Source organism: Leptosomus discolor, chromosome 7 (genome assembly GCF_034619465.1).
Source record: "Leptosomus discolor isolate bLepDis1 chromosome 7, bLepDis1.hap2, whole genome shotgun sequence".
Taxonomy (NCBI): domain Eukaryota; kingdom Metazoa; phylum Chordata; class Aves; order Leptosomiformes; family Leptosomidae; genus Leptosomus; species Leptosomus discolor.
This window is the reverse complement of record NC_141397.1, coordinates 65168041-65195272: the sequence shown is the minus strand read 5'-3', so window position 1 is coordinate 65195272 and position 27232 is coordinate 65168041. Positions and strand designations below refer to the sequence as shown.

General features: G+C 46.6%; 1 protein-coding gene across 1 annotated transcript in view; it reads right to left on the bottom strand.

Annotated features, from left to right (window-relative positions):
* Nucleotides 1–18943, bottom strand: part of GPR149 (G protein-coupled receptor 149) — a 28222-nt gene extending 9279 nt beyond the window's left edge. The window contains exons 1-3 of the mRNA XM_086468429.1: nt 17975–18943; nt 16753–16945; nt 13071–13531 (exon numbers count right to left, since the gene is read on the bottom strand). Coding sequence (XP_086324555.1) covers nt 13071–13531; nt 16753–16945; nt 17975–18943 — 1623 coding nt within the window. The remainder of the gene's footprint in view (nt 1–13070; nt 13532–16752; nt 16946–17974) is intronic.
* Nucleotides 18944–27232: the final 8289 nt, after the last annotated feature.

Here is a 27232-nt window from a genome sequence, read left to right as displayed (position 1 = left end):
TCTATTTTTAGAATGTTTCCAGTAAGGATCCCGACGGTTCTTTCTGGAGACAATGTGTTTTCTGTTTATTTTAAAACAGAGGCTTAGTCTTCCACTTCCCTAAAAATAAAAATTAGCTGCAGTCAAATTAATTACTGCAATGATTTGCTCTTCAAGAGGCTGACTGTAGTAAATTTAGAGCAAATAGGATATGACAAGAATAGACAAGCTCACCTCAGACGACCTGAAAACCAGTATTTGTCACTGGCCTGCCTGACGTGAACAGACCTTGATTTGTACCAAATCAGTAACAGAAAGTGCAACAGAGGCATCCCAGGTAAGAATACTTGCACCTACACACCAGAACTTCCGTACTTCAGCCTAGGGCTGAAGTACATGAGCTCAACAGAAAGCCCCTGAATACTCCACAAGCAATGCAGACGGCACCTTCCGTGCCCCCCTGCAGAAGGGGTGCAGCACGGACAGGAGCTCAGAAGGTCCCTGGCTTTAAGGCCATTCAGATGGGCCCAGGTCTCCCCTCGCTGTTGGACTTCAAGCCACGAGCTTCAGTTTCCCCGTTGTCAGCAATTGCCGATGCCCAACAGAAGTCCACACGCTCTGCACCCACCTGCTCAAATTACTACAAACCATCTCTATTTTTGAGTAAAGATCTGCTGTTTCAAATCTATTACATTTAAATAGTCTTCTTCACAGACAGAACAGCTGATTTTACAAGCAACAACTCTCTTCAGGATGGCAATAGGCCTGCCTGATGGGATTTGCTGATATGTCTGGCTTCCCCAAACTTCTTGCCTTCAGGACACCTTTCTCACATCCCACACTGATCTTTCAAAAGTAACTGGGAAAAGGCGTGTGTCTGTTTTGATTTGTACGTTTGTTCCTTTTAATAAGATTTTCAGAACAAGTACAGACTTGGTCCTTAACGTAATTCTGTGCATTTGTTCTCACAACACAGCGTGAGATATTTATGACAATTTCTAATAATTTATTTGCACTTTCAGGTAAAAAGAGTGCGCAGAATTAAAATGTCAGTGTTAGTTTCCATGATCTGCATGAAGATAAATATTTGGGGGGTGCACAAGAAACAGAGGTATTATTCAAAATCTACACTAGAGGAACATTTAAATGGTGAAGTCCCGCACTTGGAGGTATAAAAATGCCAGCACTGTGGCTACTTGGGCAACTTAATTCTGGCTATTGTATTTTTACCTTGGGTGGTTTCCTCATGTGGTACAGTGCACGTGGGCAACGCTGCCCACGCAACCGAAGGTGAAGGCCATGGTCTACGTGTACACCTATGGTCACACAGAGAGGCAGGCAGAGAAGCTGAGGCTTTAACAGCAGAACACCGAGGCTGGCACGGCACTGCACAGCGCCCTCGCTCCCAGCTGCAGAGCTAGCTCCACCCCTGCATCTCCACTGCACCGTACCAACGGGTCTCCAGGGTTTTGTCAGCTGGACCCCAATTACAGCAGCCTTCGTGTCCACAGAACCGAAACTGCCTGCTTTAGGAAGGTGCAACTCTACAATCTACGTATCACACTCCAAAGAACATGGCTTTTGCACGGTTACACGTATCTGCCAAAGCTTTCCAGCCATCAGCATCTGAAAACTACTTCTTGTGGTCCTGACTGACGGGGCTGATTGCGTCGTTAACTGTCTGACAAAGGTTACTATTGCAGAAGAAAGAAGAGGTCTATTGGGCAGCGTGTGGTGGGTACAGAAATCAGAGCTTGGGGTGTCTCGTCCAGCTTATCACCTTGCCACGAGGAAGTGTCACCCCTTGCACAGGAGAAAATCCGCTGACATTCAATCCCTTTTTTGTAACAGCTGCGAAACTGGGCCTTACCCTTTTCACCAGACTTGGTGAAGTTTATTTGATGTGTGTACTGCCAGTCCTGGAAAAAAGTTCTGAGTTCATTTGCAAGCATCATAGTAACAGGCTTTCTGCTGAGCTGCAGTTATTGTAAAGTTAAACTGAAATTTCTTTTGCTTACTTGGAAAATACAGTGAAGAAAAATATGCTGAAGAACAGCAAAAGCCTTTAAAAACCAGAGAAGATATCAGCCCAGAATGTAATGGCTTTATTGGAAGGTGTCTAAATTGCACTGGTTTTTAACTCCTAGTCCACTACGTGGCATCAGGGCCAATGTACAAGGATCCCTTGGTCAGTGTGATATTGATTTTATTTGTAGCATTGTCCATTCCCTCAGAAAAGGAACACTGATACCAATCAGTGGCAGCTCTTTGCAGGACTGATCCCTGTAAGAGTCTCTGACACGCAGTGTCACTGGTCAGCTCCACAAGGTTTATTTATCCTCATTACTTCTCCACAGCCCAGCTTTTTATTCCTTTCCCCTAGCTCCGCGTGTGCATGTACACTGGTAGCCAGCGTTCATAAAAACCTGCTTAAGCACAGATCTGAAAGCTGTGGCTGATTTATCTGAACCAGACAGAATAAACAGCAGCCACAGGAAGCAAGCTGCTTCACGCTGGGGTGCCAGCAGGAGGGAAGTGCTATAGGAGATGGCCTATATTCAGCCTTGCCCTCCTGTTCCCACTCTCAGTATTTACAGAACCACAGAGTCACAGAATGGCAGGGGCTGGAAGGGACCTCTGCAGATCATCTAGTCCAACCCCCCTGCCAAAGCAGGTTCACCTACAGCAGGTTGCCCAGAACTGCAGCCAGGTGGGTTTTGAGTATCTCCAGGGAAGGAGACTCCACCACCTCCCTGGGCAGCCTGTCCCAGGGCTCTGCCGCCCTTAATGGAAAGTTTTTCTTCATGTCCAGGTGGAACTTCCTGTGCTCCAGTTTGTGCCCGTTGCCCCTTGTCCTGGCCCCATCCTCTTGACATCCACCCTTTAGATATCTAGAAGTGTTGGTAAGGTCCCCTCTCAGTCTTCTCCAGGCTAAGGAGCCCCAGGTCTCTCAGCCTTTCCTCGTAGGAGAGATGCTCCAGCCCCCTCATCATCTTTGCAGCCCTCCGCTGGACTCTCTCCAGCAATCCCTGTCCCTCTTGAACTGGGGGGCCCAGAACTGGACACAATACTCCAGATGTGGCCTCACCAGGGAGAAGAACCTCCCTCAACCTGCTGGCCACACTTCCCCCAGTGCACCCCCCGATGCCATTGGCCTTCTTGGCCACCAGGGCACGTTGCTAGCTCATGGTCAATCTGTTGTCTAGCACAACTCCCAGGTCCTTCTCTGCAGAGCTGTTCTCCAGCAGGTCAACCCCCAGCCTGGACTGGCACATGGGGTTATTCCTCCCCAGGTGCAGGACCCTCCACTTGCCCTTATTGAACCTCCTCAGGTTCCTCCCTGCCCAGCTCTCCAGCCTGTCCAGGTCCTGCTGCCTGTGCAATCCAACAGAGTGCCAACCGCAGTGCAACTGCAAGCAGGGAGTCAGCAAGCACCACGAGGACTGCCACTTTGTCCCACGTGGGGCACAGCCAGAAGAAGACAGTGAAATGCTACACTGATTTTCCAACCAAGGGAACGGCACCTGAGGACGAGATGGGATGAGAACATCGCAGCAGATGAGCACAGGTACAGTTGTACTGGCTAGCAGAAAGCAAATACAATCTGCAAGTCCATTCGTAACTCAGCTTCTGTGCTGTGCCTGGTGTTTGCTGGAATGTTTACAACTTTCCTGGAGTGAGAAAGATCACTGCTAAGGCAACTTCAAACTGCAGACATACAGAAATACAGCGCTGACTCCCCCTAAATGAAATAATTTACACAGCCTCCCCCGCTTTCTCTTTGCCGACACATAAATAGGTTCTAGAGAGAGAGTCTTTTGAAAGGGTTTGCTTGAGGCAACCCATAGATGAGGCATCAAGTCAAAGAAAAAAATAATCAGAAAGCCTATAACATATTGCAAGCCTGGGAGATTTCTGTTGCCTGAAGGCACTTAAGTATAGGCAAAAAAATACACGACATATTTACACTCAGTCTCTTCAGGAAAGGGAGATACACTGGTATTTTACGAGATGTTAAAGGTATCTTTCAAAAATGCAGCTGAGCAAGACTTAGAAATGACAGGTACCATTTTTTCTCTCCCTCTCAATTATAGCGAGCCTATATAGGTATTAAATAACACCCACTGCCTCATTCTCCTTTCATGTCACTTTTATTCCAGAGAAATCACTTTGATGGAGTAACTCTTTACCCACAGAACAGACTATGAGGAGGCAACCAGCTACAGCATCATTACTATCACCCCAAGGTAGTACCATCTTCCAAGTAGCACACAGCTTCAACAGAAAATCAAAGGCATCGCATATATTGTCTGGCACCCTACTCTTCAAAAAGCTAAATCAAAGTAAGTCACACCTTTCTCACTGCTCATTAAAGGTCTGAAAAGAACAGAATAAAAAATGCTGCTTTCACAATACAAATCACAACGGGCAGCCTTCTGCAATATCACTTGTTGCTCAGAGGGTGAAAACAAAGGGAGAGACTTCTTGTCCCTCGTTTCCCCGGCTCCCTTCAGGCCAGGGAGCAGGGCAGGCCAGCTGGCCCGTGCCACCCCTCCTCTCAGCAAACACTGAGAAACGCTCAGCCCTGCTAAGAGCCACCTTCCCCAGTGGTACTGGAGCGGTTGCTGGCAGCAGACAGACGGAATACCAGCGGGTTTTCAAACGAAAGCTTTACGTAGACTGTCACAAAGCCCCACTAAACGTAACGGAATATCCACTGGACTACAAGCTGGGATGGTTGGAAGTGGGGTGCTTTGGGTCAGACCCACTGTTGACCAACTTTGCTATTTACAAACTTCAGTAAAAGACGGCTGGATTTTTTTCCCCACTTTGAAAAAGTCTGAGTTGCTAAAGGTGACCAGCCCACACCTGCTTGTGACCTTCCAGCCTCCAAAGCCAACCCCAACCTATCTCCTGAGCTAAGAGGTTGGTGCACTGGGCAGAGCCGTACGTTTTAACGCCACTCCAGCCTCACGGCTCTGCTTGCTGCCGTGCAGTCAGAGGTCAGCCTGCAACGCCCACCCCTCGTACAGCGTGTGACGAGGCTGCCAGGGAGGACCACCTCCGCAGTGACCGCAGGACCGTGCGTTAACTGGGAAACCCTTAGGCCTTTGCCCCACTACGCGGATCAGGTCACTTTAAAATCAGCAAAGACAAAGTCACCCTCACAAGGATCCAGCTGCCTGTGTTACCGGCAGGGTTTACACTTCAAACCACAGAGCCCTCCGTGCGGGCCAGCCGCCATTCAGTTGGAACTACTTCTCTTTTGTCAAGGTGGCTGACCAGGTTTTAGCCAAGCACACAGGTTCCACATTTTAATTCTTAACCACAGTGCAGCAGAGTGCTTCGGTCGTACCAGAACACCAGACACTATTTCCAGCTGTACCTGACCTGACACCGAGAGGAGACCAGCAGTCCCAGGGCCTTACGCCACTAACTGTGCATCAGCGATGCAAAGCCTTTCACTGAATCCCTCCCCTTGCCGAGCAGTGCAAACCGCCTTCAAGTGAGATGGACATCGTCACACAAAATTCAGCAAGATTTCAGCCAGTCCTTTGCCCCGGAGGTTTTCCCTACTGTTAAGAAGTGCTGCGCACACCGGGTCCACCTGCCCAACGTACACTGCGAGTCTGGGGGCAGCAGAACAGGGAATTCAACATTTCTTTGTGACAGAGAGAATAGCACGTATGAGCATGGGCATGACGGCTATAACGACGGAACACCTCTGAACACCTCCTGCTACAGAAGCAGAGCTGGGAGGAAAGGTACAAGATGGCTTTGTAGGACAGAAACGTAAGGGGGCACAGCTCCCGGGCACGGCGTGTGCTTCAGCCTCTCAACTTCCATTAGCGTTAATGGGAAAAACACAGCTCTGTCCCTACCCTCAAGGCTGCAGCCCAAGAGGATATTTTTGCCTGTAAACACTGCGATTTAGTACACAGCACTGCACTGCACTCACTATTCCCACCTCTGCCTTCATTTCATCAGCACAGCCACTGCCTGCTAGCTTTACAGCAAGACAAGATTTATGGCAGCTTTATTTTTGCGCTCATTTTCCTTGGGTTGAAACAGAGGTAAAACCACAGCTTTTAGGTGAAAGGGCCGAGTAAATCTACTGGAAAGTGCTAAAGAAAGAAAGAAGATAGTGGACATGACATGGTAGGAAGAAGCTTTGTGGGAGGGGTGGAGTAGGTGACATTTTTCACCTCTTCATATACCGACATGCAGGAAGGCACATTAATCTGAAGCCTCAGAATAAGTAAGCCAGTATTCAAGTAGTGTATTTCCTCACTAATGTGCTTTACACTTCTTATGCCATGTTGCTCCTTCCACTTGCATCTCAGTCACGGGGAGCCACGCTGTGATGTCCCCCTTCAGCTGCCATCAGGCTTTGTTCCCCTGAACCACACGTGCTGCCACTGCTTCTAGAGTGGAGCAACGGATCAGGCTGTGGCTATGAAAATAAAACCAGAAGAAAGGCCAAATGCAAGCCAAGAAAATTGTTGCATTTCTTTAGGACAGTGATATAGTATGGATAAAAGCATTTATAAAAGGAGTTCCAAGGATGGATTTACTGCAGTAGCCTAAGAGAGCAGCTGTATCTTCCTTTTCCTTCCTGGCACCTCCTCCGGCACGTGTCCTCTCTCCTACAGCACAGAAAGGCTCCGTCACCCCCACCGCCCCCACCCCATCCCCATCCCAGCTCCAGCTGCCCTCCAGCTCTAGCACTGAGGTCCTGGCAGGGAAAACCCCAAAGCCTGCCTCAGGCTCAGGCTCGGTCTCATCTGATCAGGCATTTCTTCCTACCCCACGGACCGACAGCCCATACAACAAAAAAGGTAACAAGCAAACACTGCACCTCTGCTGGCTTTCCGTGGCATTGGTGTTGGGTCTCCTAGAGACAAAGCTGTCTCTAACCAGGCTCTGCTGTCACTCAGAGCCACATTAAACTTTAGTTTTGCTGGCTGTTACAACCGTGCTTGACTGGAGATGGCAGCCAGCAGCAGCTCGTAGCACCACTGGCCTGTATTTTGCCCCAACTTGACTCGTGGGAAGCTCAGTAGAGTTCATCCAGATGACGTGCAGGACAGAGCTGAATTCCACTTTCCTTCTACACTCTCAGGAGGATTCGGTACTGGCTGTGCGAGCAGACTCCCATCTCCAGTCCAGCCCCAGGTTCCTTCCCCTGGGCCCTCGCGGCACGGGAGCCCGCAGAAGAAGGAGCAGAGAAGGGGGCACTGCAGAGCGCCTGCTGCTCCACACATCGTGTTCCTCCCCGGCAGAGGGAACGTACGAGAGACACCGCAGTCCCACGAGCCCAGACCTCCAGTTTTAGCACCTCACGGGGTTCGCATCACACGCATCTGGGCTGCACGAGAAACCAGCAGATTGTCAGTGGCATAAAGTCACAGGGGTAGAGGAGCTGCCTGTGGAACCACACCAGCTCCCAGTGTAACCCCATTCTCTTTAAGACCAGAACTAGGATCACGTCTCAGGGAGAGCGGCAGTGTCTACGATCAGGCAAGGGACCAACTGATTTCCATGAGACTGGGTCAACTCTTTTTGATGGCAGCCTGCAAAGAAATGCAGAGAACTTCACAGTACTGTCAGTACAGGCAGAGCCTACAAGAGATACATCGCAAAATAATCAGTGGTTTTGTGGGTAAGTAGAAGGGAAAACACAGTCTGCGTGTATGGATGTTTCTGGAAATGAAAACCAGAATGCTTCGTAACCTGCTCTTGCAGGAACTTTTCTTTGTGGTCTGTTAAAAGCTTGAAGAGCCGCTGATGTGCAGTCACTAGAACTGGCTAATAGCACCAGGCTGGGTGAGGAACTGGAATAAATTAGTGAACGCTAAAAAAAAATTAAAATAACGGTACATAGTAAATTAGCCACTCCCCAAAAAGGAAGGCTAAAAAAGGAAGATGGATCTTTCTTGAACTGTACTGCATTCAACCAGCACTGTTTTGGTGGCTTTGGACAGTGGTTTCTGTCGGAGCAGACATAAAGCCCTTTCACTCTGAACTACATTCGCGCATGTGACTGAAGTTTTTCTTTCCCATCCCGCTTTTCTGTTCCTCCCCCAGTTCTGAGTTAACAGAAGCACAAACTAACAGCTGCAGGACCTCATCACCAGTTCTCTGGTAACACAACTTGCAAGGCAACGGAGAGCCGGTGCAATCCCTGCTGCCCTCTCAGAAGCCTGGCAGCCTGGCCGGCTGCTGCTTGGAGGTCACGAGGAGATTATCGCCCCTTTTTGGCCCCGACCAAAATGTTCTGGTTTCCTGCACTTGGCAAAGCAGGTTTTGTTCCAAATGGGACACCCGTCGGCTACAGCAGTGCACACTTCATTGCTCGTTCAGCAGCAGCAACTCTCACCATGATTTCTTCAGTACCTGGCTGAAGCTGACGGTCGTTCTCCCAACCATAATTTCCATCGGCACGGTATCTTCTTCTAGATTTGGTTACTGCAACGCTCTCCATTTTGCTGCAGAATTGGTTGTGTGAGTGAGAGACCCTCTCCGTGAACATAAAGGAGCACAGAGGCACAACGACAGGAGGGGGAACCCCAATAACAGCATCAGAGAAATGGAGCACCCTGACCTGGCTGCTCTCTGGGTTACCACGAGAGCGCTTCATTTCAAAACGTTTCAAAGCAGGTAGTACGATAGAAATGACTACAGAATTTTCATGTGAGAAAAATGCATTCCAGTTTTTCTGTAAGACATCTCACTGACCATTTTTCAACAAGTACGTGCAGAAGGACCGAGCTGGTTTTTCTCAAGTTCTCATGCCAATATGCCCTTTGCTATGTGAAAATTCAGCATGTAAGGACCCATTTACCACATCACCTAACATCTAAGCTGAGAAACCATGGGTAATTGCTATTCTTCCTCCTACTGTAAGTTATTACAAGTTCTGCTTATTGAAAAGAAAGCTGGAAGTACTCTAGTAAGAACATCTATATTTATTTCTGTGATCAAGCATTTATAGTCCGAAAGTACCGAAGATGAGAACTTTTATCCTATCAGGATAATCAGCCGTTTCTTTGTAAGGTCTAGTGCCTTCTCCCCAGGTGGCTGGCTCGCCTGACAAATGAAGCAGAAGTACATGGCCAGTAAGCGCTAGGGAAAGACTCCTTTTTTAACAAAGGTAAGAAATGGAGCATGCTAGGAGAAAGTGACTTTTCTTAGATACTCAGGGACTTCCAGACAGGATAAATAAAAGGGATGGCTTTCAACTTATTTAATGTTTGTCCCAAATTGATCTTTCATCCAACATACATCTGAGAAATGCATTAAGTTTCATATTCTGCCCTTTTTCGGCAGCAAAGCAAATGTCAGCGCTGTGAAGCTCTGGAAACTCACGCTGAATGTCAGAAACAGTGAGATCTGTAACTCAGAAGCCTTGAACTTTTAGACCACAGGAGCCTTAACACCTGGCAACTGCACAGTGGGTTATGATTTGGAAAATGTCAGAAAAGGATGAATTGGGTTTCCCTGTAATGCAGGTAGCAAAGAAGTATGTCCAAAAGTGACATACGAAGTCCCAGGGCAAATAAAGCCATCCACACGCAGCTGTTGCCAGCTGCTTCCCAAAGAGCTGCTCATACCTGCTGTAATGGAAGTCAGAGGTCCAGCAATTTGAAATGGCAGCCCCAGGAGATGGGAAAAGGAATTTTTTTTTTTACTTTTTATTTTTTTTAAACACCATCTGGAAACTGCTGCAAGGAGAGCCACAGTTAAAGATGAACCTAGTGATATACTGGCTTTATTAACGAAACTATACATGGCACACAAGGGGTTAGCAAGAACTAGCAGATTAAAAGCACGTTGAGTCATCATTTACTTTCGCCCACAAACACAGCAGTTCATCACTGCACACTGCAACAGAGTGAACGCTTGCTTTTTCAGGAGAGGGATGATCAGTCAAATTTGAAATAGCAAACAAATTGCTACTTTGACTCTAATGATAAACTTGTGTTTATCAGAGGGAGAAGGGACTCCCTTATTTAGATAAAAAATACATTTTACACATCTTATCTATATACGTGCCAAAGGGTGAGAGCAAGTTGATCTAGCTCGAAGTCAGCCCTGCTTGGAGCAGGAGGTTGGATTAGGTGGCTTCCAGAAGTCCCTTCCAACCTCAAGCCTGCTGCAGCGCCTGTCTCGAGGACTTCACACGGGCTCCTACCCCCCTTCTACCGACTGCAATGCCGAACATCTACCCATTTCCACAGCGCACGCTCAACCCCTCAGTTCAGTTAACACTCCGCCAGGCAGACTGGTTGTGGCTTCTGACGTCACCGTGCCCCAAACTCCTGCCCCCTGCCTCACCTCGGGGGGGCGGCGGGAGGAAGGACGGGGTTCTGGGTATCAGCAGCCACCAACAAGGAGAGGCTGTGGAGCTCGCTGAAGGGACATGTTGGAAAGGTGATCAGAAGCCGTGGTTCTGCAGGAAACGCTCCAAAAGCATGACGGTCCCACCTAGCCCAGTCACCACGCGCTCCAGAGGACAGGCTTAACCCAGGCAAAGTCAAGTCATTCCCTCCCATTCGGACCTTAAAATTCAACTTCCTTAGTGCAAGTTTCCCTTTCCAAACACTGGCAGGAAAGCTTGGGAAAAGCCAAACCTTCCAGGATAATTATTGACCATCTTCCATGGTCCTTGAACAGGGCATAAACACGCAACTACCTCATCTGGAACTGTGTTTCTCAGATTCACAGAGACTTCTGCTTATTTCAGTGGAAATATCTGAACCTCTTTAACAGACAACTGTTTGTGTGACCACTGAAGGACAGTGGGAGAATAACTGCTTCCACACAACCCAGGGAACGGCTTTCCTCAAATATAAAATCATCCTCCTGAGCATTTAAGTTTTCAATTAAGTTTTTCTTCATTCCTCAGAAGAGAGGGACACACACTTGTTTTCTTACAATGTCACAATCCTAGAGAAAAACTGGAGATACGCTTTTTGCTATGGTCAACATGAACTTCTCACTGTGCAAATATAGCAGAAGAAAAGCAGTAATTTTGACCCATATTACAAACGCTCTTGAAATTCAATCAAACAAAATGAAAACTCAACCTCAAACAGTCTTACTATTTATTACTCAAATAGCAATAAAACATTTTTAAAAATACTTCAAAGTTCTTTGGTTAAGACCTTTTGCATGTGTTTCCTGGTTGCTCACGCATGAAAAATCGAAAGCCAACACCGGCTCCTTTTGGATTCCACCAAGGAAGACTTCCAAAGGTGAGCAGGCAGAACTGACCTTTGAGATTGTCTCACAGCCAATTTACAGCAGCAATACGAACCTGTGACCATCACATCTAAAACATGAAAACCATACTCAATGTACACAGAGCTGCCCTGGTTTATCTTGACAACGGGTATGTACCTATGCTGCCAGAAGAGTGTTCGCACAGACCAGAGCTGTGTACTGCAGCACGGATGCCAGAGGGCGGGCGAGGCGCCTGCGGCAGGAGCAGAGAACCGCACGATGCAGGATTACGCCTTTTCGCTCCTTAGGCCACTCTGAGCCGCTTTGTAGAGTCCAGCCTGTGAGTTCCCCAGGGAAAAGCAGCTGCTGCTCATTTCAAGTTCCACTACAAATATCACACTGCAGGCTCCCCTGGTGGCCCCTGCCAGTGTTCGCCCTTTGGTTCATAGTCATGGATTTTTAGGGGACAGAAAATCCTCCTACCCGTTGCCTGCTTCACAGACAGTTGCCAAGGAATGGCTAACAATCTTTCCCTTCTTTCATTAAAAGCATTCAACCTGCAGTAGTTGTTCTGACATTTCGCTCCTTAAACAAACCCTGATTACAGAAAATAAAAGTACAGCTTGGCAGCTCTCCTTTAAGCCCATGCTCTTACAGGAGATAATAGCTGTCCTTTTGCTGGATCCCGTTTCAGTCTGACATTCTACAAATGGCAGTTTGGGGCAATTCTCTTTCACAGCTCTTCACCGTTGAGCCCAGCTCTAGTCAGAAGTCAGCGCAGACCCTCCCAGTACGGGACTGAACGAGGTTTGCCACGGCAGAACCACAAAGCCTCCAAGCTGAGGAAATCGGTGACCCTGCTGCTCTTGATGGGCCACTATCGGCACGGCACGGAGCAGGAAAATGAGGACTCTGCTCTTGGAACAGACCCTAGCCCTGCAATCTCGGAACTGAAAGCAAACCCCAACTTTCGTGGCAATGGTGGTACAGTCAACAGGACCCCCCTTCAGGTGAAAGAGTTACAGAGCAAGATGGGAGCGCGCTCTCTTAATTTTAGACGGTGTGTCCTTGAAGTCCATGGGGTTTTATATTCCCCTCCTCCCAAGCTGTGAAAGCTCTGCTGGATTCTATACAGCGCACAGCAAATGTGAGAGCACAGAGTCAGAACCTCTGTGCAAAGCACGAAGAACTACACAGCCCCAGGGCACAGACACCTTTAACGAGTCTTTCAACTGAAGTGCAAATGTATTATGACTCCACCTTCACCTTCCTCTCAGAGCTCCTGAAAACTAAGAAATTTCTCAGAATTTCTTCTTCCCAGTAACTGCCCACAATCTAAAAGAAAGGGATGAACAATATAATATTTGGAATTTTTTTTCTTTGGATCTAATAGGAAACTTTGTGCCCAGACTGAAATCTGCATTTCTCGGTGGAGTTACCATTCATGGTTGGTTTTGCAATTCTCTTGTTTTCCCTATCCAAAATGTAAGCATGAGAAGTCACCACATGCTTGGAAACACTCTTGAAAATGTAATGTTTTGGAGTGACAATTCCTATTCATTAAGGTGAATTAACATCATTCATACTGAATTCTTACCATATACAGATCACGCAGGTGCACACAAAACAGTAATAAATAATTAAAGCCCCATGATTAGAACAGAAGTGAGAAATTGCTGCAGGATCAGAATCTGCACATAGGTGTGTGGTTACTAAAATACACAATGTTAAGTATGATTTTTACTAAAAGGAACTACACTACCAACAGGACTAACAGTAATTTCAATGTAAGTAAATATTAGCCTTATTTTTTTGTAAGTTAATTCTTATTATCAGAAAAAAATAAAGGCAATTTCATACTTTACCTGCCGAGGGGTCCTCTCTGATTTACTCCTGCACCATTCCCAATCTGTGAGTTCAGGTTTATGGCTTTCCTCATGAGACAACCTCCTTTCTGGTCCTTCAGAAAACGCTGACGTATCAAAATTTCCGACCTCTTCTCTTTTACAGGTCCCCGCGTTGTCAGGAAGGAGGCGGTCAGTGCTCTTCTGCTGGCTGGGGTCTGGCCTGGCTGCGGGCCCCCCCAGGGCGCCCCGGGAGCTGTCTGCCAGGGCCGTGGAGCTGAACACCGCCGTCCTGGGGCCGGGGGGATCATCGCTTCCTCGCCGAGCTTCTTGCCAGTTATCGCAGCCATAGCTCACCAGGTTGTGATAGGACGTAGATTTACCATCACGGTGGCGGTGGTGGTGGTGGTTTTCATGGGATATTTTGTAGATTCCATAACCTTGCTGGAATGACAGGTTGAATTCAAAACCCCTACGTTTGGCTAAGCAGAAAGGGAAGAAATGTCACATTAAAAGAGTCAAAACCAAGAAGAAAAATGAGATTGAATACACAATGAAAATGACATTTTAAAACACAGAATAAATTGTTTAACTACTGCCAGAAACGTACAATTTTCTATCTATAAAAATGAACTGTTGAGAAGAAAGACTTCTCAGCTAGTACACTGTTATATTGCCTTCTTAATGAGTTCAGAAGTTGTACATTCCAAAGCGAATGGATTCCCAGAAACTGGTAGAGTATCTGCCACTTTCAAACACACACAATACATGATGTTTTAGAGGTTACACACAAGAAGAAAATACTCAAATGTTGCAATATGCTCTTTCTCAGAGCCTGTTTCAGCTATATTCTTAAAGGTGAAAAATCGTATAAAATGATAAAATATTTCTAAGAATCTATAACAATCTTCAATATCCACTCTTTCAGTAAAGAAATTTTTCCTAATATCCAACCTAAATCTCCCCTGGCGCAGCTTGAGGCCATTACCTCTTGTCCTGTCATTAGTTACGTGGGAGAAGAGACTGACCCCACCTCACTACACCCTCCTTTCAGGCAGCTGCAGAGCGATCAGGTCTCCTCTCAGCCTCCTCTTCACTAGGCTGAACAATCCCAGTTCCCTCAGCCGCTCCCAGGGAGGTGGTGGAGTCACCGTCCCTGGAGGCGCTCAAAAGACGTGTAGGTGTGGTGCTTAGGGCCATGGGTTAGTGGTGGGCTTGGCAGTGTCAGGTTAATGGTTGGACTTGATGGTCTTAAAGGTCTTTTCCAGCCAAAATGATTCGATGATTCTATGAATATCATTAATCAAGCAAGCAAAACAGAATTCTACAATAAAAAATAAATATTTGAAGTATTTACACAATGAAATGGTTTGTATAACCTCCATTCTAAACTAACTCCCACTAACCTTACACAGTAACTGAACAATTAAATATTCTCAGTCATTCTTTACACCCTTTCATTCTTTCTCCTGTCTAACACAAATCACCTGAGATTCTTCATCCTCTCCCTTTTCACCTTACATTATGTAGCAACTGAAGAAGTGCCTTTTACGTAACTGATTAATCATCTTCTCACCAAACCTTTCATGCCAAATTATAAAATAAAAGGTGTGGGGATACATTTGTACAACCTCTGCTTCTCTTAACAGTCCATGTGCTTACTAGATCATATTTAATTGTGGGTGCCATTCTGACCTTAGCAGTCATTGCATTGAAACTAGAGAATAGGCTTTGTAGTACAAACATCTAAAAGTCACAGATTTATTTTAAATAATTTTATAACTGCTTCTCTTTTCTCTCTAAATCACATTATTAAATACATCTGAAATGCGCTGCCTCCTTGAGAGGCTGCAGTCATCCTCCAAGAAAAGTGGTTAAAACAGCACCAGTCGCAGCACAAGCCATCCTGCACCCGGAGAATGTGTTCAAAGCAAGTGAAAGCCATGACCGAGAAGGGCTTTTCTCGAGGATTCAGGGCTTGCTTTCTCCTTGAACATGCAGCAAATGTCAGGAATTCATCCACTGATGTCAGAGGACTTTCACTCCAGAGAATGGGAACAACATCCAGATCCTCAGGAGTGTTCTGCTCTTGACTTGTGCAGTTCGACTTCCAGTCCCTTCCAACGGAACTACCCTATCCCACCCTACCCTACCCTAATTCTGACTTTCTAAATAAAACTTGCCAGCACTTTGAATTCCCCTTTGCCCAGGCCTCAAGGGACATCTGTATCAACCTCCAGCACTGCAACTCTCACTCCTAAAAGATTAAGGCATAGATCTATCATTTTTATATATGAATACAATCGCAGCATTATAAATAGGAAATTGAAATTATTTTTCTGTTAATTTATTCCTGGTAATAATTATGAATGTAATATTGCTCTATCTCCTTCCTTGTAGGCTTCCTTACTGATATTTCTACCAGAACATATTTACTATACGTTAACAGAGCTCTAACAGATACAGATGTATTTAATATCCTGTAGCAGATTTCTATCCTTCAGACTTTCCATAATTACCTACTGTTGAACCGCTGAATTTTTTAAAGTTTGTACATTTTCGGATGCCCCAGAAAGCAAACATGGATGAACATATATGCATGCATTTGTGTGTAATTAATGTAAATTAATCACTAATAAAGACACTGAACTTATAAGCAGCTATAATAAACTTCACTAATAATAACAAATACTTCTCCCAGAAGACTACTGGAAATGCACTTTCATTTTTAATTCAAAATGCAATCCCTCTGTGCAGCTACATGAACACTGGGGACTGAGGTATTCCATAAGTAACTGTGGCCAGGAAACCTAGAGGAGAGCATCCCACAGTCTTTTAGCCACAAAGTTATTCGTGTTCGCAGAAGCCTACGTGTGTTTTTCACCACAGAGAAGCTCATGGGTGACAGCTGCATCTCTCTGACTTCTGCTGCTCTGAGCGAGTATCACCACCTGATCAAGTTCTTCATGAAAAGAACAGAAGTCGTGTAACTGCAGGAGCTGGGCTGTGGCGGTCAGCGTGTGCAGGGATCCCTCCAGCTGGTTCGCATGGAGGCCCAGAGAGGAACAGGGCTTTACAAGACTCCAAGAACGTTACCAGGGAAGGTCTGGCATCCTCTGTTATACCAAGGTGAACTTTATAAACATGCAGGGAAACATTTTTAGGCAGAAAATGTGTAGGAGTTGCTCAGCTTTCAACAAGCGGCATGAACACACTGAGATACAGGCCCCTCCCATAAATCTCCTCCTTCACTCTCCACTTACTGGTGTCGCTGTGATTTCTGGTTAGTAGCTACAGCGCAGGTGTACAAACAACAGCCCGCAATTCACATGTTTTTCTCCCCCATGACATCAAACATGTTTAGCATGTTCTGTGTACTTGATTAGTAAAAGCCAGATTTTGGTAGATAGATCTTGCCGGAGGTAGGAGAGCGAAAGTAGGATTTAGAGTCCATCAGACTCTGCTAAAAGATCTGACAGTGACCTGGGAAAATCAAGCTTCTGTGCCTCAGGATCCACCACCTCCATCCAGCTGTCTTGCACGAATGCTGTGAGCCTCATTTATCATTCCAAATAACGCCTAATAACGCCTAGGTAATTCAGGTAGATGATTTCAAGGAGCACAAAGTACTGTTACCGACAGAGCCTCCTACCCTCTTTAGTACAAGGAACATTCCAGCTGTGTGCCACCCTTCCATACTTACTTTGGAGCTCCTCTGAAGACGCTGCATACGGATTCCTCCTGCAATTAATGATGCAGCCACAGGGCAGGTGGATCCAGTGTTCTGACAGGACAAATACTGGGGTGACCGTGGCAGCCAGCAAAGTCAGCAGGAAGCTAAGTGTCTCGAACGAAAGGCTTTGGAAACCAGTGATGTGCTGGACAACCATTTGTATCTGAAAGGCAGAGCATTTTGAAATTTAAATCACTCCAGGCACACGAGATACTTCCAGGAATGAACAGAACACCTCACCGTGAATACGACACAAGTAAAAGACACAGGTTGTCATTAACATTTGCTGAGCCTCACAATTTTTTTTCTAACAGGGAGTGGAGAAAACACACTGACAGAGGCTCTCCTCCTCACTCTGCATTTCTCGGAGAAACCCTCGCTTAAGCTAAATATAGATGCCTGAGCACTATGACAATAATCAACTCCCAATCCAAGCAACTTAGAAGACTTTGCTAGCTCAGCCTCTCCTGCATGGTGCTGAGGAACCTCAGCTCCCGATGGGGAACAGGAGAGAGAACTCGGCACCCCTCCGGGCTGCGCTGCAGATGCTCTGTAATGCCCTCTTGCCCTTAAGGGAAGCTCAGGAGGTGAGCCTACACACACCCTGGCGAGGGTATAACACTGCCCCAGACCCACGTTCTGTGTTCGCAACAGGCTCCTTCCTCATTCCACAGGAATGTACCTGTTCCCAAACACACTAGTGCATGCACAGGGACAGCGTCCCCTCCCACCCCCACGCCCCCAATGCTACAGAGAGTACAAAGATGCAAGCAAACCTCCTTTTTCTAACAAACTCCGGGTTTTTAGCCAGTCTGGCAAAGGATGTTAATCCCAGCTGTGAGGAGGGGCAGACGAGCTACCTTAGTCCAACTCACAGACCCCAGAATGCTGAACAAACGCTTGTCAGACAGCTGGCGATGCAGAAGGGTGGACCTTGCCCATCCCTGCCTTCAGGTGATAGAGCAACATGCGACGACAGAGTAACATCCTGCTGAATCAGGCTCTGCCAAACCTGCTGCCAGCCAGTTGAATTCAGGCAGTGACACAGACCTGCTTAAAAGGACCTTTGCTGGCACAAACTATACTACAATGGCAATGGCTACTGCTCCTCTGTTTCAATACATGGCACACCAACTCGTGTCTCGTTTAAATGTAAGTAAACCTTAGCAAGTAAGGCAGTCTGACACTTTACCATCATTGGAAGCCAGAGAAGGACTTTTGTCAATGCAAGAATCAGCGAGAATCGCTTCTGGGCAAAGCCCACGGTGAAGCTCCTGCTCTGCATGCCATTCACGTAACGGGGCTCGAGCGCTCCGCTCTCCGCCACACCTTTCCGAAAAGCTGCCTCCGAGCCTGGACGTGCATTTTGGAAATGCTTCAGGGTTTTATCCACAGGGTCCACCGGTGACAGAGATGAGGTAGCAGTACTGCAGCCTGCAGGCGTCCCAGGGGTGATGTAGCCTCGAGAGATTTCCTGGTAATCAATATGCAATAGCTGCTGCTCATCTGAGCACAACAGCTGGTAAGTTAGGGGAACAGACAGCACGGTGAGGAGGCAAAAGCACAGCGAGTAGACAATAAATAAAAACAAGATGTAGGAACTGGCACAGTCAGTGAAGCAACCCCAGGAGGTGGGGACGTACTGGCCCCAACCACAGAGAGGCAAAATGCAGATCAGCAAACTGACAATCCAAATGGTAAGAATGGCCCATACCACGCTCACTCGTCGCTTGGAAGTGCCGCAGCTCATTGCCTCAGTTTTGTTGACAGTGTAGAAGTTGTAAGAAACTATAAGAGACCCTTTCAGGTTGCTAGAAATTCCCTGGAACAAATACATAAGCGCTGAGGTGGTGCACAGAGGGTGAGGGAGAACATCACTTGACCACTGGGTGAGCATGAACATAATCACTGGCACAACACTGATCAAATCATCTATTGACAAAGAGGTCACAATCATTGAAACCGTGGTTTTGTTCTGCATTTTCAGCAGGGAAACTAAGGAATAAATGCTGCCCAGGAGTGCTGTGAATGCAATGATGAAAGTCAAGCAGAATAGGAAGACATTCAAAGTTCCCTGCTCGCTAGGCTTATCCATAATGCTGTGATTTTCAGCGAAGAAGCTCGTCCCATTCAGTGACAAATTACTAGGTGTTACCGACATTGTCCTCGGCAAATTTTTTTCTTTGCCTTCTCACTGACTCCGCAAGTTTTCACTAGCTGAAACCAGAACGGTCAGCCCTACACCACAAGTTTGTTTTCCTAGACTCTCTTTTGCGGCATCTTATAAAGAAATATTCAGGTGAAGGCACCCCTGATAGCCAGAACAACTCATGCTCTCGAAAAATCAGGCAAGAATGAAGTATCGAAGGTGCTGAAAAAAAAAGCAATTCTTCATCACCCTTTCAGTACTGGAAGATGGTTAATTTAGGCTCTTCAGGTAATAACATGCCATTCACTTTTGACAGATATCAGGCAATGTGCCTTACTCACGAATTCCGTTGAAGGCAGAATATCAGCTATGTTCAAGCTCTAGTAGCTCAGGGAGAAACATAGTAGAAAGGAAAGGCTGTTGGATTCACCCTGCGCTGGTCTGAGCTGCAGGAGGGAGGAGTCAGATGCAAGCAGGATAGCAGAGACGAAGGGAGTGAGTATCTTCTCGGATGGAGCTGCCTCTTAGCTGGATCAGAAGACTGGAACAGTGTCCCCGCGAAGCCCCACCTCCAATGCTGACACCGAAACCCAATGCAAATACTCAGATCTGATGTCAGCTGCGAATGTCATTCCCGTAAAGCCCACGGCTGCTCCAGGGCTGGGCATCCCGAGCCCGAGTGCTGCTTTTGTCCTTTCGCACTCCTGCGCTCCAAGCTTCGCAGGGGGAAGAGCCGCAGGAGCGGTTCGCAGAGCTGAAAGCGAAGGGAGGGCTGCGCCCGCTCGGCCGCCCGCCAGCCCCACGCCCCCTGCGAGCGTGCGGGTGTGTGTGCACACGCCGCACACGGACGCTCCCCGCACCGCTCCTCAGTGACAGCCGCTCGCCGGTGACAGGTCACGGCCCCGCGCGGGGGCCAGGCGACGCCCGCCCACGCCGCATCTCCCCTCGGGCTGGGGTTTATAAAACTTTCATTCCCCGCAGGATTCGAGTCTGAGCCGCATCAAATGCTGGCTGGCTGGCTGCTCGAGCTGAACACACGGAGAGAATCACAGCCAAGTGCTTTCTGGCACGTTATGAACATTTTCTCTTGAGAAAATGCGATGCTGGTGAAACTTAGAAGCTGACAAAATGACCAACGCTCAGATGTTAAGTGGCTGGACAGGGTCAATGCAAGCTTCTTGGAGGACTCTGTCTCTTTTCTTTTCGGCACCGCTTTGAGTTCATTCAATGGGGACGCAGTACAAATCTTTTCTGATTTTAAGGGTAATACTGTAAGGCTGCTGCAATCACTTGCTAGTCTGGGTAATATTACAAAGCCCCTCCGTTAGGAATCTGTGTTATTAACAACCTGCCCCTTGCTCAGTTCCACCCACTTCGAAACGCGCTGGCTGTGACAAGCCAACAGCTGGCTCGCTGGGCTGCTGTTCCTCCTGCCAGGGCAGGGCAGGGCAGGGCTGGGGGCAGCGAGCCTCAGAGGTGCTGGAGCCCCGGAGGGGACGGGCAGTGAAGAGAAGGCACGGCCGCAGCTGTGTCGTGTGACACGACACAGGGATCAGAGCTAAGGGCAATGACAAGTTACCTGAATGACCCCTCCTTCATTCCCCATTTCCACGCTGCCCTGCCATGGCACTGGGAAGGCTTATGCCCCAAAACAGATGAGGTCTTCCAGTCAACCCCACGTGCTCCACACAGCCACAGACCTGTCCTCGTTGCAGGACCTGTCGTAAACCCACGCTCCTCCTGCACAGCCCGACTGGGAGCCTTTGCTTGTCCATTCTCCCTTTCACATCGCAGCTCCCTCTCTTTTGAGGATTCCACATTATTTATCAGCACCACCTGTCAACCCTCATGTCAGAAATCTGCAAGAGAGAAGCATCCATCCTGCCTTCCACACAAGGCACAGTCCTGGATCTGGACCATCCATCTGGCCCTTAGCTGTACAGGATTTGACTTGGCTTTTTGTGATTTATCTGTCCTGCTGGACTATTGATTGTTAATCTGTGCTGTGCCAGCTGAAGGCCAGGGCTCATTTCCTTCTATTTACAAATCACAGTCACCTCTGCCCCCGCAAGTCAACTTTAAATTAAGGACAGTGTTCTAAATCTTAAGATTAACAGTGTGAGCCTGGTCAGAAATACAGTTAAGAGGTAAAAAGAGAAAGAAACTCAGTCACCCTTGTTTGGCCCTTTATTTTGTAGCCTGGCTTCCTCAGGAAACACGTGACCACGCTGCCTGAGCGTGGATGTATGCGTGCGTTATGTCTCTCTCTTTCAGTCCCCATCCCTCAATTCCTTTTGACAAAATGATTGTTTTCCTCTCAATCTGATGGTGTCAAAGCTATTAAGTTCCCACGAATTTTACAAAAATGAGTAGCTGATCAGAGGAGACAGATCACAGGAGGCTGTTGCAGAGTTCCCTCTTCACTAGAAACTAGTGAACACAAAGCAAAGGCTTTATAAATGCTCCAACCATAAGGAAAGCTCCAGCTGAAATGTCAATTAACCTGGATGCTAAACTGCGGGAAACCAGCTTCATCCACTCCGGCACGCCTTAGTGCTTCCTGCCATGTCATCAGTCACCTTCAGTCTTAAATTCCCTGTTTCCATTGCCTGGGTCATCTTCATTAGCTCTTGCCACATCACTGCCCGGTGGTTAGAAACAATTGTAATGATGCTTGGGAAATTTGTTTTCCCTACGTCAGAAAATATTTCTCCTGTATCCTGAGTCATTATGCTGGATGTCCAGTAGCCCTGAAGGCAGATACCAACCACAAACTTTCTGAAAGTTCCCTCAGTACAATCCACCTCCCATACTTTACTGACCTTGCTTTGTTGGCTGTGCATGTACAGCCTCTCTGCCTCTCGGTAGCTTTTTGGACTCTTTGGGAAGAACAGTCCTTTTTGTGCCTTCCGTTTGTATTCGGAGTGAAATGCTCGTCAGTGTTTTTAAGGAGAAAGTCACTTTTATTCATCACCATGCCCATGCAAGGCAGCTGATGTATTACTCACTTCAGCTCATCTTGCCACAGAATGTATTTTATTACATGAACTGTACCTTGCCATGCTCTACGGCAGCTTTTACCGTAACTTACAGTCTGGTGAGACGTTCTTTCCTCTGGTCATTTCCTAGTTATAAACTGAAGGTGATGACTTCAAGCCGCTTCCCTTCATCTTTCTTTAACATAACTGATAAATTCCGATAAAACATGTACAGAAAGATCAGTTTCATCTTGAAACTAAAGAGAGAACCTGGCTGTAGTAAGAAGCATGACGTTCTACAAACAGAAGCGTGATTTTCCACACAGCTCTGCCTCCACGTAGCTGACTTGCAGGCCCAGTAAGGCCTAAGCTCTGAAACTTCTCTTGCAGCTGGGGCAAATGAATCTGAATTAGGTTCTCTGATCTCTTCTAAAGGATGAGTTTATATTTCCAGCTTGCAAAACTTACAGGAACACTACCTTTGCAATTGAAATTCCACTCCCAAATTTCCCTGAAATTCATGAACCAGACCCAACCAGGTCTGGGGGTGGCAAGGTCAGGTAAGCGAGCAGAGGGGTAGACACTGTCATCACAAATTTTCTGAAGGAGCAGCGCTAGGATGGAATAACAGAGCACTGCCAAAAAGCCACGGGTAATGATCTTGCAGAAACCAAGAGAAAGAAAAAGACGCCTTTGTCTGCTGCCGTGTCCTTGGTCTGGACAGTGTCAAGGCAGGCAGGAATTTGTAGATTAAGATCCTTACTACCTACTCCCTTTCTTCTCTGATTTAGCCTCCTGAATTGGGGGAGGCTCCTAATACAAGCACTGTCCTTCGCAATACAGGTATATATTCCTTCCCTGGCATGAATTCTCCGTGCTAAGGAATGATAACAAAGAGAAAATACATTAAGCATGGCAATCTCCTCTCTGGCCTCATTTCAAACAGCACTGCACAACGATGGCTCTTGAAAGAAAGAGTCAGCACCACTCGTCAGCCTATGAAAGGATTGCTGAGAGACACTGCATGTAACAATTCAGAAATGCTTGTAAAGAGAATCACATTCACCATTCACAAAACACAATCAACAAATAGGGTATTAAAAATTTATCCTTGAACTAAGCGAAGCTTTGACTCACGGTTTTGCTTCCTTTTGTCACTCAAGAGAGACAAGGTTATTACAGCAGCTGTACAAGTATTCCATTTCAGAAGGTGAGATAACCTCTGTGCCAGGCATAAATGGGTATATATACATTTAACTCCATAAATGTCTTCGTAATTTATTCCTCAATAGCATGTGAAAGAAAACGTGGCATTTTTTTTCTGGAATTTTTTTAACAGATGTCAAACTAAATGATCATTTTCAGTCTACTGGACTCAGACATCACCTTCAGACACATGATGGTCAAACTGCAGCTAATTATTTCATCTGGTTACTTGCCTCAGATGAATTTAATCAATGGTGCCTTCTAATAAAAGGCAGATACTCTCATACTTAATCCATTTCCGCTGCAGCTGTACGCCGGGCTGTAGGAAAAGGGTGCTTACTGATTTGGAGCAATTGGAGCAATGTAAATCAGGGGTAATTCCATTAAACCTAAAAATATGATTTAGCTTGTGTGCTCATTATGGGCTAGACGGCACCGGCTCCAGCTCAAGCGGAACAGAACCTTGCCGTGCAGATGCTCCTCTACAAACCAACGGGTCAGCGTTACTCGCAGCGGCGCGGCACAGCCTGTCCCTGTGCGGCAGCCCCTCGCTGAGCAGAGGGGCAGTGCTAAGCAGGGCCCACTCTCAGAGCCCCCTAACTTCAGCTTTTTGTGTCCTTGCTGCAAATGCAGACAGTAAATTGAGACTGCAATGAATGAAACATCTTTGCAGAACTACAGAATTAGCAAGAGACAAATGGAGCTAAAAGTCAGCAAGCCCCAAAGTGTCCACGGGTGAGGTATAATCATGGTGTGCCTCTTCCCCCGAGACATTCCGAAGCCTGCAGACAGCATGCCAATGGGCAACGGACCAGTGCCAGCACCTCAGCAGCGAGGCTGGCAATAAACAAGACGGCTCAGAGATGAGATTAATCTGGCCGGGTTGCGCAGGACGCACACTACCAGAGGTGATTATGTGCTGTTCTCCAGGAAAGGTCCAAAGCAGGACAACTCGAGGAGAAACAAGCAATCATAAAATAGTCATTCCATGATGGCAACGCTGACAGGGAAGAGATACTCAGAGATCCACAGCGTACAGAAGGAGAAAGGGGCGGTTCCAGTCAGGAAGGCGTTATTTCTCTAATGGATAGCAAGGCAGAGAGACGGTAGCAAAACCTGCAGCTACCCAAGTGGAGAGAAGCTCAATCGTAGACAGCGTGGAGAGCAAGACATTCTGCTAGGTGTGGCGTAATTGCTCTCTTGAGACAAGACACTTCGCAATGTCACTTTTATTGAGCAGCCGCCGGCTCACCGAATTGATAGGAGGAGACAGACAGCTAGCAGGGAGGCAATTCTTCAGCACAGCTCCTCACAGTAACTGTTTGCTTTCTAAGAGAGAGCACAGCAGGCTAGGAGTATAACTCACGGAACAGCATGATATGAACGCTTTTAATTTTGCTGCACAGCTCTGCCAGCAGCAGAACACCCGTAACGCAGCTGTATTAGCAGGATCAGACCTAATCACCGAACAAGCCCAGGAAATGTAACGTTGTGCTGGGTAATCGCTCCTGTTTCAGAGACAGCAGAAAGTATGCAGCGTACTGGAGAAAAAGCAAACACCGTGCAAGCTAGGAGGGGCTGGGCAGCAGTCATCCCACCCTACTATGGGAAACTGCTCCGCGAGACTTAACGGGAGAATCCAACCGGCTGGGAAGAAACAAATACCCTTTTCTGAAGGGAAGGGGAAAAAGGAAGGCGGCGTATGCCTTTGAGTGCCCCAGCTATGACCCCATCTGGAAGCAGCAGGAAAATCAGCTGTAGATGTAGAACTTTCTCCAATAGTAATAAAATTAATGACTGCAAGAGCCATTTGTAATACTGTTTGCACATTCCACTGCCTGCTGTACAGTCTCAAGAGCTCTCCAGTGGGTCATCTTAAGTCTTCATTTCTCTTCCCATTGTTACTTCCTCACCATCTTCTCTCCCACTGACCTTCAAGGAAGGCTGAATGAGCAGAGCAGGAAATTCAGCCCCAGGAGTTAGGATGAAAGAGTTTTAATGAGTGAAGATTGAAAGCTCTGGAACCAAATTCTGCCTCTTGAGGACTAAGGACTTGTACTTACCTACATCAACAAAACTATTATCTTTCTAGCACTGACCTGTTTCTTGAAGACATGATTATTCACCAAATATTTTTGCAAGGAAGCCAGTGTTCTAAGTGTTGCTTTACCCTGAAACCTCAAATATAAATGCTATCATAAATGACAGCCAAAGAATGTGGACAAAGCATAGGACAGAGCTTACTGCATGTAAAAATACAGAAAACATCTTTTTTCCTAAAAAAAACCCAACAAAACAACCAAGGAATACCATCTATTCTGCACATATATTGCAGAGACTTTAAGGGGCTTTACTCTAAGGGAAGAGATGATTTTTGCGCAGCAGCCTAGCACTCCTTCTCCAGAGAAGCAGAGCAGCAGAAACGTGCTGCTCTTTCCCAGAGGAGGAGCCCAGGGAGAGGAGCGGCTCTGCAGGAAGACGGCAACCCTTTGCCAGCCTGACGGAGAAAGAAGAGGCTACAGGGCAATTTCTGAAGCTCACCCATCGGGAAAGGCTGCTATGGCTTCCAGTGCAGCGATTTTCCTGGGACTTCCTTAGGAAGACTTCTAGTCTGACTTGAATCATTGGAAAAGTTTGGGAAAACAGGAAAAAAAGAGTGTCTGGGATAAAGCTGGAAAACCCCACAACTGGTACTGTAACAGATATACAGGAGACAAAGCAAATTGAGTGGATTTCAGATATCCTGTAAGACCATTAAAAAAACCCCGTCAATAAATGTTTCTTTTTCACAGCTTTAATAAATTTGAAAAGGTATGAAAAGTCACATGGGCTGGGAATGCACGTGCCAGCTCTCGCCACTGCTTTCTGCCATAGCCTTGTTCTGGAGCCACGAAATCACACTTCATAACACAGCCATGTCCTCTAACTTCTCCCCCCCCCGAGGGTAACCAAATGCGTGTGTGTTTTTGGAGTGGTTTCAGAGTACTGGCTAAAGAAAGGGCTGCTAATTAAGTTTGAGCGACAGTAAAAAGGTCTATTAGCTTTGCTGATGGAAAGGATGACTGAGTTGGCACTGGAAAGAGTGAGCATGGTAGTAAAAGAGGATACTAGAATACAAAACGAAATCTTTCTTCTCACGGAAGAACTTTTATTTTTTTAATGGCAAGGTTTAATTGAAGTGTGAGCTCATCAAAAGGACTGGGTTTTCATCAAATCTGAAGAATGGCAAGGAAGGAATACTGCAGATTAGAAAAGAAATCAGTCTCTCACTAAGTGGTATGTGTTTGAGAAAGAAAACATTCACTTCAGGTTATGATACTTTTTAGTCTCAGATTCTTCTAAACAAACTTCACTTTTCAGTAATCCGATTTTTGTGTGTCACTTTTACTCCTCAGGAATACTCCCCTAAGCCTAACAAACTAACACCATTTTAATATTCCAGCATCGGGCTGATCCTACCCCCAGAGCAGCAACAGCATCGACAGTTTGCTTTGGAGGTGCTGGGAATTGCCTGAGTGCCTTCATCTGTCACTGTCAGCTCAAACTTCAGGTCACATAGAAGAGCTTCCCTTTTAAACCATGGAGTATAATCTGATGTTTGGTGTCGTCTCACATATTTGCACCAACTAAGTAAACTAAGATGGGCACTTATAACAAACCTTTACTAGCTGAGCTTAAGAAAATGCATTATTTAAGGAAAAAACCATACATTCCTCCCAAAACGCATTTCCCTCTCCAGTCCATTCAGTATCATTTTTGAGTATTTACATAACAGGGACCTGGTGCAGACCTGAGCTCACGGACACAATCAGTCTGACAGAAGTTGTAAGTGACAAGCGGAGACGGGCTCAAAGCTTGTTCCTTGCCCCTCTGGAGCCAGTGCAAGTTGTGTGTGTCCTTGTATTCAGGGACAGTTTCTCCTCATTGAGAAGTTACCCCAAGTTCCACCTACAGCTATTTCCATTGCTATGGATATCGTTGGTATCTCCTCCTCTTCACTGTTTTTGGTTTTATATTTTGTGATGTTTACTTATATAGCATGATTGCACAAAACTAGCTCCACGTATCACAAATATCCCCCTTTCTTTTCTTTCTTGCAAGGAATAGCTTCCAAAAT